General features: G+C 37.0%; 1 protein-coding gene across 1 annotated transcript; it reads right to left on the bottom strand.

Annotated features, from left to right (window-relative positions):
• Positions 1–1,205: 1,205 nt before the first annotated feature.
• Positions 1,206–6,583, bottom strand: LOC115237996. Its single transcript, XM_029811457.1, has 7 exons — positions 6,226–6,583; positions 3,611–6,001; positions 3,120–3,449; positions 2,902–3,044; positions 2,447–2,678; positions 1,957–2,348; positions 1,206–1,750 (listed from the first exon to the last, which is right to left on the bottom strand). The coding sequence occupies exons 1-7, from the start codon at positions 6,581–6,583 to the stop codon at positions 1,217–1,219; spliced, it is 4,380 nt and encodes a 1,459-aa protein (XP_029667317.1). The 3' UTR covers positions 1,206–1,216.
• Between the last annotated feature and the right edge of the window lie 6,562 nt (positions 6,584–13,145).

Below are 13,145 nucleotides of genomic sequence, written 5' to 3' on the forward strand. Positions count from 1 at the left end.
TACTATCGATAAGTTCATTATCTTTTTCCTCGACATACGAATAATTTTTCTTCAATATCGCCTCGTTGACACAATCCTTCATTAACGAATAACACGAACCAATATTTCGAAAGTACGGCATAATAATCCGCTTCTTCATGCACTGTTTATACCACTCATATTTCTCCTTCATCGAGCCTCTTTGTCGAAGTAACTCCGCAAGACGGCTCGACTGTCGAGGTGCTTTCGTGCTCACTTTAATGAGCTTAACCTGAAGGCTTCTGACGTACGTCTCGACGTCGATGCTTCCCTTAACGCCGAGAGCCAGCTCTCGTAGGCTGCGCTCCGAACTCCCGTAATCATTTTCAACTTCGCAGGGTCGACTGCTTCCAGTCGCGCAAAATAGCCGGCATTTGTCACCATCACGGAACACCTGGGTGGAACAAGAAGAGGAAGAAGTGTAATCGGAGAAAATGGGCAACCTCCGTGCTTAATATCCCCCGAATAATGTGAAAATTTCAACGGAATCAACTGTCAGGTTTGCAAAAACAATTAACAGAATTAAATTAAACTGAGACATTTATATACATGTGTGTGTGTGTGTGTGTAACTTTGTGCCTCTGCATCATTAAACTTGATTAATACCTCCCTTGCGATGCTTTTATTACAAAATATAATTTCAGCAACATGTATACGATAAATTCGTTTGTCGATATTTGAATATTTAATGGTAAGTTTTAACGAATCCGTAATATTAAATCTGTTTGCTTACAGATATCCAATAGCGTCCCATAGCTCTCTGCATATCGATCAGGGCGTTTCTGTCTGCCTCTTTAATACCGAAGAAAACGCGCACTCGCAATAACTTGGGCAACGGCTGCTCATTTCGCTTTGCTAAAACTTCTCTCTGGATTCTTTCAGGAACTCTCTGATCTTTTTTGCCAAAGGGGAATAGCCAGTTGTACGGAAATGAATAAGTGCTCCGCGATAATTCAGTTTTTTCGTAACCCATCCGTTTGTCAGATCTGATCTGCGCATATTTCTGTCGTTAAATTTACCAACCTTACGACGTTAGAATTAACACAATATACATTTTTGTGAATTAACGAGAATAACTTTAAAATAATATTTTAATCGTTATAAAACTATTGTTATATATATATATANGGTCTGACTGATATAATAATCTATTATTAATTATATGAAAGAAAACAACGCATATTATATGCTGTTGCGATTATCCAACCCGATATTGACAGGATCCCGATATTTCCTTTGATCCCGACTCTGGTTCCATTGGCATAAATGTAATCAAGCGACGAAGTTCCGGTCGACGTGAAATTGGATACTGGATCATGCTCGTCTCGTCGCCCAAGACGGCTGCCAACTCTCGCTCGTGTCTAACCGATCGATGAAGGTACTCGCAAGCTGTCAGATCGCGATTCATCGCGAAAATTCTGTATTGACTTCTCGTAGGAAACTTGAGCATTTCGCAATATCGTCCGTGTTTGCGATGGATCCTTGTCCCCGAGTTGCCGTCCTCCCCTTCGTCGCTTCCCTCTTCCACCCCTTCGTTGCTCTCGCGCCTTCTATACGGACGACGATAACTCGTAGTACCATCGCATTTAACCTCAAGCACATTCCCAAGAATATCGATAGTCGTGAGAATCGTTTGCGGACCGCCATCGGACGATTTCCGAAACTTATAAGTTGATATCGACCTTTCGCCACAGGTAGCACATATCTTCGAGAACGTCACGTCGTCGCGAATCTAACGATATCGCGAAATCGTTTTAGGGAAAAAAGGGGGAGATGAGGAAATGTTGGCGGAAAAACACGCGGTGGGAAAATTGTATAGCACGCACCGATAAAATTTTAGCTATTCTCGTTCAGAATATCCGATAAATGCTCGCGAGAAATTTACGATAATTACACGTCGTAGTTACCGCTGATATTAATACATCTACGTTATCGAATACGCGCAACTTCGATTACCTTCAGATTAACTTTGTCCTCCATTGAAACTTCGTAATGACCTTCTCCCGATATGCTGACGCGAAGATTGTCGGGCATCGATAAAGTACACCCAACCGCTGACTGATCGTAGGACACGGTAGCGTAATCCTCGTGTTCCATGCGGAAAGTCAACAAGATCGAGACAAAACCATCCGCGATCGATATCCCCGTCAGTTTCTCTCGGTAATCGGCGTACGGTGCGGGCGGACCTTCGTGCGAGAATGCGCTATCGTGGGACGAGGCGACGTTAATTCGGCCACCGTATCCGAAATATCGCTGCAATTCGTCCTCCGACCATTCGCAAATCGCTGACTGTTCCTCTATCGTGTAACCGGTAATGATACGCGTGCCGTCTAAAAGAGAAAAATATTGATGGAACGCAAACGGGATTGAAAGACGTATTAATTTTTACCATGTATATCTCGAGACATTGATTACGCGTATACGATACCGGGAAAGATAACGACCAATTCTCCATTTGAACGAAGCAACGTATCAGTACCATCAGCACGGCGTGTGAATACCTCGTTGACCTCGTAGTCCGACGTGGTCCTAACGAGCAATCTATCGTGCTCACTTACAACCAGATCGTTCAACACTTCGTAGTGCCGACCGTCGTAATTTACTACTGAGTATCGTAACACTTTATTCGCTCCTATTATCAACGAGTCGACTCCGTCGCTCTAAAAAACAAAGGTATCGAAAATAATTTTCTTTTAAGTGGATATTATAGATATTGCTTTTCTTTGCGAAATTAACAAGATTTTATCACGACTTATGATCAAAATGATAAATTAAGAGAGAGGGAGTGCAGCTGTGTACGATGGAAATGAAACTATCATTAAAATCTCAATTATATTAAATTCTTCCAAACGCTTCCGTATCTCAGTTAGATCGAAACTTAACGGTCACGCGTTTCCCCGACGGAAATATACGTTGTTTCGGCGGTTGCTCGTCCACGATCGATCCGTTGGAACGCGACTCCGTGGAACCTATGACTTTTTCTCTGCTCTTGGCTGCCATCGAGTTGCTCTTTTTGTATCTAAATTCTGCAGAGGAGAAATTTTCGATTTATCTAAAAAAAAAGATATTTTTTCTCGTTTCCATCGCGTTTCAGTGTATACCTTTTAGAGTCGTCTGGTGAATGGATTCGTCGTACGATTGCGACTCGTCGAAATCCATGCACGTCACAATAACGCTATTGGGACGGAGAATGACGACAGTATTGTCGTCCATATACTTTAAGACGGTTCCGTTCCTGAGAAAGTTCCGGTAGACTTCATGAGCTGCACTTGCACGTTCGAGACGTTTCGAAATGTACGATTGACGAATGCAAAACGGATCTTTTGTGTCGTCCTCGATAGCTGGTTCTATCAATAACCCGGAAGGCCACGAAGCACGAAAGTCGAAAGCCAAATTTCGCCAATGGCAATCGGACGAGCTCTGAATTGCATCTGGAAAACGGAGAAGAAATTATTTGATAAATAAACTCATTTCTTTTTTCTAAAATTGTCTACCATATGACAGAATCGTTAGCTATTTTATAATTATATCATTGTTCGATAAGCGTTAATACGTATTTAATGCCTCTCTAGAACGCATAGAAATTACATACCGAAATCCTTGTTTTTATTTCGGCAGAAACCCAATACAATTCCTCCCTCCGTAGTTAAATGGAATGTGTTCTCTGATTGACGGCGACCACCTCCGCTCGACAATCGTAAAGTGCAGTGTTGTAGAATAATGGCGATGCGTACATGGAGGTCTCCGTGAAGCCAGTCCTCGAGTTCGACTCGCACCGTCGTATCGTCCAAAAGAAACTTCTTGCTATGATGAATCACTTGAACACGAAGACTACCGAGATCGTATCCGACGAAGTCGTACGATCCGTTCTTCTCGACGCATCGAGACGATAGAATTTTTTTCACCGATAAGAAGGATGTATCGACGTCATCTATTCTCGTGGCCGATTTTTTCTTCGTCGATGACGTTTTTCCATTCGTAACTTTTCCATCCGCCTGTTTGCTTCCGTTGTCCGTCATCAGCGCCTCGTTTCGTTTCTGTTCCGTCGTTATTACCTTCCCCTCAACATTCTTCTCCTCGCATTCCATCGTTTCGGAAATTTTCTTTTGCAAATCGCGATCTGGACTTTTCTTGAGATGACGCGCTTTCAGCGAATCCGAAAGCACGAAGCATTCGTCGGTGAATATGATCGCGTCGTCTTCCATCTCGATGGGTCTCTTCATAAATCTTCCTGTCAGGTCCATCCTACGCGATTGGCGTGTCTCCCGTTCCCGCTCTATCCAATTCTCTTCCTCTTCTGCGATATATTCGCAGAATTCTTGAAGTCCGATGGACGTACGTATAGACGACATGCGCCTTTCCTCGAACACGTCATCCACCCGGTTGTTGTTGCTAAAGTAAAGGAGCATCGAATCCGTCGGCTCGAAGTATCTAGCCGAGAAACGATCGTAACGTTGGAAACAGTCGTGAATGACCTGAAGAAAAACACGGTCCGAGAGTAACTCGACGTCTTCGTATTCTTCGAGGCTCGATCTTTCGTAACTTCTCTTCTTAAAAATATTTTCGTGCAAATATCCCGGAAGCAGCGTTTCTCTAGTATCCGTTAGCGCGAATAAAAGCGGGCACTCGGTAAATGCGATTACCGGCTTATCGTAATCAATTTCGGTATCGCTCTTGAAACGGCGTAGACTAGATACCGGCAACGCAGCAAGGTTTGGTACGCTATGCGTTCTCTTAATCGTCGTTCGTGCGTGTTTTAACGTTGACAAGTCTTCTTTCAAGGGCTGCGTCAACTCTGCTCTTGCATCGTAATTGTCTTCGGAAAAAATCAATTTGTCAAACATTAGTAGGTGCAGGTAATGCACGATTTCCTCGCGACTGATTGTTTGCTCTCGATTAAATGTACGCGCGATGTTATCTATATGACAGAAATATATATCGCTTTTTGATCTGGTTAATATCTCGCGATTCTGCCAAGTATTAATTATTCTCGGATCTCGCAGGACGAGTAGAACCGTGTCGTTTAAATCGATGGACCTTGGTCGGAGAAAATGACGAACAATCATGCTCAAAGTATCTCCGTACGGTATAACTTCGAGATCGAAAGGCAACGATGATTGACCGGTGCTATCGGCATATTCATCAATAAGTTCGTACTCAAGATCAAGCAGTTTGAGCTTGTCTCGCACAGCGAATACGGGGATTCGTTCAGCTGTCGTTGATATATTCGCGCGCCTCATATCCGCATCGCTAAATCCCGTATTACGTTTGACGGGGTCACATCCATCGTAAGATCTCGCAAGATTAGATTCAACCTGTAAAAGTATCGCACCCAATATCAATGGAACGTTGATATATTCGTTAGGTATATCATTTAACGCATCCTCGTAGATCTTCGTATCCATCGCTTCGTCCCTCTTATCAATGATTCCCTTCTCCAGTCTCATGCTTTTGAGATACTTCGCGTGTTGTAGACAAAGATCATACAAATGATACAAAGTGCGAAGCGCTCTTTCATATATGTCCTGCTTTAGAAACTTTTTCTCGGTGATGGTAAAAGTTTCCGGTAGGACTGCCGGAGAAAAGGTGAGAATAGTTATGTCAGAATATGTCGGATACGCCAATAGATTAGCAAATCTCTCGCGTGTAACCGTCCAAAATTCGTTTAGCTGGTTCACGTTGATATGGTAGTCTTCAGAGAAGTGTATCTTGTCAAGGGAAATGAAATCCTTTTCCTTCGTCTGATACGCAACATATCGTTCAATGGGAAGTTTAATCTCTAGTATACAGGTCAGAGGAACTCCAATGTTTAATAGTTCTGCTGGAAAATCGGGATCGTGAAACCCGCTAAGTACAACATAGAGATTCGGTCCTTCAAAAGGAACATCATCCGCATGTGAACGCGCCTTCACTTTGCCGTTGAATGCATATTCAGTCTCGTTACTGTAAACTTTTCGGAACCTGATAGTGTTTTGCGAAGAAGCTAAATAATTAAATTGCTATTATGTGCAAGTTGTATCGCGAAACAAGCAAATAAGAAGAGCCATTAATTAAAGAATTTTATTTATATATATCTAAGATTGCAGTTTGTCGAACAGAAAACAACGATAGGATATTTATTGCCAAATATAATACGGTTATTATTGTTAAAAACTCATCATCATTTTATTGTTCTTGAAAAAGAAACGACTAACATATGTCATTTACTTGAGCCGGCAATATTTGGAATTGCCCGATATTCTTCGTCGATTTCGCGGTCTAGATCCGCCTGTACCTCAAGTCTCCCGACTTGCTCGGTTTTGGCGCGATAAATCAGATACTTTATGATCCGTGCAATGAGCCAGATGGACAGATGGCCATTGTTTTCGTTTAAGACCGCATTCGCGTAATGACAAATACCCACAATGGCAGGACATTTTTCTGGAGCTTGTTTCGACAGCGTTTTCACCGTGTCTATTGCTTTCTGATGGCTGAGGGAATAAATACACGTCCGCTTCCCTTCTTCTGCGGCCTCGTTGAAGAGAGAGACGTAGCGGCTGTGCTCGACAATTGTCTCTACCATCATCGTCACTATACACCACCAACGATCATCGTTGATGAATATGGAATCTAACGCAACACGCCAATCATCTTTATTATGTCGTTTCTGAATTTTATTAATAATGTTAGATTTTTTAGATCTGTTTTTCATATATGAAGGTTATTTTATAACCAATATGACTGAGAGTATATACATGATTTAATAATTATGTCACATGAACAGATTATCGAACAGATGAATACGTAAGATAGCGATAATTTTTGTCAAAGCGCATTGCGTTACAAATTTATTGGATCTTAGTAATTGGCTGGATCAAGCGAGTTTTCAATAGGCTTAATCGATAGCTTGGGTCTCAATTATATGTATAAAAACAGTGTCTTTATTTTAATCTATATGTTTCATAAATGAAGATATTACAATGCAAAGTTCCAATATAAAATTTTTTTATTTTTGGGTGGGCGCGCGTCGTCGTCATAATCGCCTTTCTATCCTTTTCTATTACATATGTTTGCCCTTTTTCATCGTTCTACTTTTCTATGATCTAGAGCTACGTTCCAAAACGTACTCTCCGAGGAAAATTTTACTCAATGGCCGTTCCGAAACTTTTTGGAACGTTTCTGATTGTTTCCAGAGCGATCATCAAGTTTTGGAACCTAGTTTAAATGTTTAAATTCGGATTGAAAACGCGTAGTAAAACAATCGAATTTTAAGTTCAACTAGTTAAGTAGCTTAACAAAAAGTTCCATAATACATCAATCATTTAAGGAGGCATACTCGTTTGAAATTTCGAAAAACACATTTTCTAGATTTTTTTGCAGCGCAACGACTTGATAAAAATTTTTAATTTTTTTACGATATTAATACAATATTGTTAACTACATAAATAAAATTTTTCAGCTCAAAAAAATTTTTTTTTTTTTAAGTTATAGAAATATTTGCAGAGCTCCAAATTTTAAGTGGCTGCACGATGTGCATGAAAACGTTCGTAGATCATATCTGAAATCAAAAATACAAGCTTTTTTATTAAACATATTAGCTATCTGCTGTTCAAGCGTTTTTTCAAAATTTTAAAAGATAAGAAAATAGCGGCATGTTGAAAATAAATTTTGTTTTTTTGAAAAAAGTTCTTTTTTTTCTTTATAATAAAAAAATGGGTTACCGGATTTAAAAAAAGGCTTCGTTAGCAGATGCAGAATCTTATTAGGAACTCACATGCAAAATTTGAATTTAATCCGTCGAACGTAGCTCGAGTTTTCACGCACACCGTGCATAAAAACATAAATCTGCAAATATTCGCATAAATCTAAAAAAGAATTTTTATAAGCTGAAATTTTTATTTAAGTACTTAATATTATTGTATTAATATCGTAGAAAAAATTTTTTATGAAATCGTTGTGCTGCAAAAAAATCTAGAGAATGTACTCATTTTTCGAAAGTTCAAACGGGTATGCCTCCTTAATAAATAATTAATCTATAATTTAAAATACTTCTATAATATAATATTAGTGAAAATTGAAACAACAGGAGTACAGAGTATAAATTATCGTTTCATTATACAAATCTTCGATTATAATCAATTCTTACGAATGATAATTATTTTTTCTATTTTTCGTGTTGCTCTCTCGTCGTAACATAATGAATAACGCATGCGTATTGCGTGCGATTGTTCCGCGATCGGAAGTGCCGTGCAATGCGTGCCGCCATCGTCGCATATTCGATTAATCGTAATTAACCGTGTTTTCGCGAATGAGTATAAATGCCACAAGAAGACAGCAAAGAATAAGCAAGAGAGGAAAAGAAAGTCTAGGAAGACGTTGGGCGACAAACAGAGCAACAATATGCTGTGAGTAATTTATAAATTTATTTATGATTTATATTATTGGTTTTGTAAAATGAAATTGTACATTTTTATAGCGTAACAGTTACATCAGCACGAATAAATGCTGCAAAGGCCGATCGACGGTTCTTTCTTCCTTAAAAAAAAAAAAAAAAAAAAAAACAAAAAGAGAACAATTTCACACCGGGACACCGGTAATGGAAAACGTATTACCGGAGTCATAAGTTTCGTCAGTAGGGACACAAGCTCCCAACATTATAACATGGATGTGCAGGCTGTACTTAACGACGAAACTCCGTGGAAACTGTAATTTTCGTGCAAGGGGAACGAAAAAGTAGTCGATGCCGTGCGCGGAACGCGTCATGCCACGTGTAAAATACGGACGCGGTTGAAAAAGTTAAACAAATGGGACGCCTAAACGCGTTTGTGTGTACATGACACAGGCTTACGCGTGTAACTGTTTTCGCACATTAGTATATCTCAGGTGCAGATGACGAGGCATGCATAAGGCGATAACAGTTGGAATGTTACAATGTCTTAATCGTTCTCTTACCACATTTGTTACAATGTATATAAAGTTACTTAATTATTAATATATATTTTTTAATTTTGATAACACGAGTTGGGGAATCTTGTTTTCCTATTAGCAATATCGATTCTCTAGGGAAAATATTACTTAATATTAAATTTATACGAAGATGTGACGCAATTTAATTGAAACATCTACAGTAACATATAAAGGTATTATCCTCGGCACTTTATAAAAGATAAAAGCACACAAGTTAAAACTGTGTCAGTCACGAAAAAGATAATAAAAGATTACAAAAACAGATAATGAAAAATTACAAAGAGAAGAAGGCAGCTTAAAAATATGAACGTGTACATAATGGATTAACAGCTGCAAAAAAATTGCTACCGTGAATAATGAAATAAAATAAGCATCTTATATTCTTTCAAAATTCTCCTTAGTCAATCGACACATTGATATCCTTTTTTTATTTTTTCATTACTTTAGAAGCTATGATATCAATTCGACTCATCGTTTAAACTGCCAAGGTTTGCGAGTAAAAAAATATTTTTTCATACTAATTTATTTTTACACACATTCGATTTCATTGTCACTCTGTTAAATTCATTACGTTTACAGGAAGATTGCGAGAACGGTATGTGGGACGCGTATAGAGCTCAGGACTTTAATTAAATTTGATAATGGAAAAGTTTATTGAGAGAGCTGCAGCGAAACTAAAGGCAACAAAAAGAGGGAGGGATGAGGGAAGATGACACGCTAATTGGCCAACAGTTTAGCGTCCAGCGCGCAAGTGTGGCATAACAAAAAAGCGCGCGTACCATCCATCCCATTATATTTCAAAACAGCGCGCGTACGTTCACCACTCGCAAGCGAGAGGTTTGATTTTAATTAAATCATAATTTAGTTTTGTCGGTCGCATAGCTCTATGCACGGTGCCGCGACTCCAACAAGCTCCTGCTCCTCTCCATCGCGCGCGCGTCTAAAGCACATCGTTATCTCAGTTTAGTTCCGGCCGTACTGTTTCCGGAGAGGCGTTGAAACAACGAGGCGCATCGCGATAATGACCAAGGTACTCGGAGTAGTATCATTCGCCACATCTAAGTCGTCTTAATAAACAAATCTTTATGAATTGTTTCTACAAAAGAAGCACACGCAAAGAAAAATATAATTATATTACTTTACATTGTGACAAAAGTTGAAATTAAGTCAGTCGTTTTTTGCATTGACGGTTTGCGCGCTTATTTTCATCAACCTATCTTTATACGTATATATATCTCTGAATTGTTTTCTTCTGTAAAAAAATTGTACCCATTTTATAAAAATAAGAAATTGCAATTATAATATCGTTCTGTGAGAAATATTTTTCTTCATTCATGTACATATTTTAAATAAATATGTATATTTTTTAAATACATTTTTTATCTTTTTAACTAATTAAATAGAGCTTTCGCACAATTTTACTTTTTTAACAAATTTATTGTAGATTGAAGTTGGCACGCGCTATATGTATGTAGGTAACAATTATGAAAATAAATATTTACACAAGATGGTGGGGCGCAGATTACGGCTGCGCGAAAATACTTTATTTTCCCGTAATGCGGTTGAATGCATACATGTATTTTGAGGTAGTGAATATAATTTCGCGATTATAATAAAATATTGAATTTTATATAGAACAGACGGGGATAATATTTCATCTGTTTATCTACCATACTTAAAAATTTATTACTAAAAAAATGTATTTAACGTTATAGAAAATATTCTATCAATAACTTGCATATTTTTTGGTAATTTATACAATTTTATTATCGAGAAAAATACAGCGTGTTAATTAAACATTAGACTTAAATCAATTTGAAGCAGAATGAAGATTCTTTGGTATTTGCAAAATCTGGAAATGAAAATTTACAAAATTTATGTGTGTACTTGTGAAATTATTCTCTGTCGTTACTGTATCATTGAGAAATTTTGCTATCTATAATACTTTCTGAAAAGAAATGTTTGAAAAATCTTCTCTTCTTTCTTGTGAAATATAATGGATCTGTAGAGCAAATAACCGGAAAGGATACGAAATAGAAGCGCAGTTAACGGTCGTGCAAACAAAAAAATGAGTCGGAATCAAATCAATCAATAAATGCAGCTGTTATTGTATCAGACAAATATCGTGCATTTTTATTTTCATTTTCTACTGCTTGCTGTGACCCCTGCAAAAAACTTTGTACATCTCCTTCTGCGCTTCTCTACCTGAAGGTATGTACTCTCGCTACACGGAAACACTTCTGACAATTGAGATGCAAAGGAAGAAGGTACGGAATACTTTCCTTGTAAAGAAGAAGCGCCGAAGTAACTAACAAAGTTCTACTCGAGTTACGAAGAATCAGGGGGTGTATCTTTCTATACATAATATATTAGACTAGAAATACACAAACTTTGGCTATTTTGTATGTAATATAATGAATAATCAAAATTGGTGAAAAATATCTTTGAAAAGAAATGAACTAACTAATACCAATATATTATCAAATTGCACACACGCACATTTGTGCATTAACGTTGCTCCTATCTCATGATCACATTTAACCAAACAATTGCAGCGTTGTAATTTCGATTCTCTTTAGCCTTTGAACGTCTGCATTATCGATATAAAAGCTATAAAACGACTCAAGTAAGTAGCAATATTGAAGAGAAATATCATTATAGTGTTAAAGGGACAATCTTTATGTCAAATAAATAAACTTAAAATACTCAACTCTCAATATTATCGCATTAAGTTATTAAATGATATAATATAATTAAATAACGCAATTAATGTACAATATTATACTGATGCATTCTGGCAAACTGATACATTATTAAAAGCGTTAATCTATGTATAGTATACAGGGTGTTAAAAAAAACCATTCAATATTTAGATATGATAGATAGGACATACCATACTGAATAAAAAAACCTTAGTAAACATAGGTCGAAAGCTCAACTGTTTCATACGACGTGAGAAGAGGATAATCTGTCTAAATTTGCTTGACATCTTCTTATAGAATCGCGAACTGTGTAATCATCAAATAGATCCGCAATCGCCGGTTGATGACAACTGACTGATTGCCGGTAAAATCTTCTGTTATAAAGTATGTATAGAAATTGAATGAAAACATTCAGAACGCGGTTTATAAATAATGAGGTAAATATCGCATGCGACACGTAGAAGCCAGTAAGTCAATCATGATGCTAACATATAAAAATATTTATATCTCAGAAACTGTTGAGCTTTCGATCTATGTTTACTAAGATTTTTTTATTTAGTATGGTGTGTCCTATTTACCATATAAATATTAAATGGTTTCTTTTGAACACTCTGTATATTTACTTATTTTAATATTATGTAAATAATTAATTGTTTAATTCAACTGTGGGTTATTCGATCAGTATAGATTAACAATAAATTTCATCTGGGGAATTAAATGTTAAAAAATATTATTCGATATACAATATTAAAAATACGTTCTATGTTCTCTATTTTAACTCGACTTTAGCTATATGTTCTGAAAGCTAACATCGATAAACCGCAACAGCTGTTCCGATTTCTGTTGCTGTTGTCAGAATTCCTATTCCGTGGTTGCCATACGGTCAATCAGTGGCTTCGACTCACTTGCAAGTGGCGGGCGAACTCTCAAGAGTACAAGCCGAGCTCGTTCAAAGGCGGGTTGAAAGACTGTCTCTCTCTCAGCTACTAAGCAGAATTAAATATATATGAAATTTTCAAGTGTTTCTAGAAATGTAAATTATTACTAACGCAATGCACAAAGTAATAATATATACAATACTACATACCTACCTACGTGTTACATAATTAATTTAAAGCGTTGAAAGCAAATTATATTGCAGATTTGCTATAATTCAATCAAGTGACAAATATAACCCATAATTAATTAAATGAAAATTTTATTTTGAAAAAGAATTGTTTAAATGGATTAATGTCGCTGGAAACTTTTTAAATCATAAATTTTTGTGAGTAAATAATAAATAAATAATATAAATTGTTAACTTTTTTTAAGATTGTTAAAACAACACTTTTACATGCTTGCAAATATATCATAGTCACTTTTTTTTAAAGAAAAATATAAAAATAAGCACAAAATTATTTTTTTCGAATACTTATAACTGAAATAAATATATTCAAAGATTACGATACTTAATCATCCTACATAAATTTGATAAAACAA

The sequence above is a fragment of the Formica exsecta genome, unplaced genomic scaffold (assembly GCF_003651465.1).
Source record: "Formica exsecta isolate Colony F162 unplaced genomic scaffold, ASM365146v1 scaffold318, whole genome shotgun sequence".
In the NCBI taxonomy this organism is placed as follows: domain Eukaryota; kingdom Metazoa; phylum Arthropoda; class Insecta; order Hymenoptera; family Formicidae; genus Formica; species Formica exsecta.

Bases quoted from the DNA above. Each gene is read 5' to 3' on its own strand.
- LOC115237996 (XM_029811457.1), bottom strand. From the start codon at position 6,583: ATGATGGTAGAGACAATTGTCGAGCACAGCCGCTACGTCTCTCTCTTC. The intron at 3,450-3,610 runs GTATGTAATTTC...TCCGTTTTCCAG, and splicing joins AAATAAAAACAAGGATTTCG to ATGCAATTCAGAGCTCGTCC. The intron at 2,349-2,446 runs GTATCGTATACG...TTTCTCTTTTAG, and splicing joins ATTGGTCGTTATCTTTCCCG to ACGGCACGCGTATCATTACC.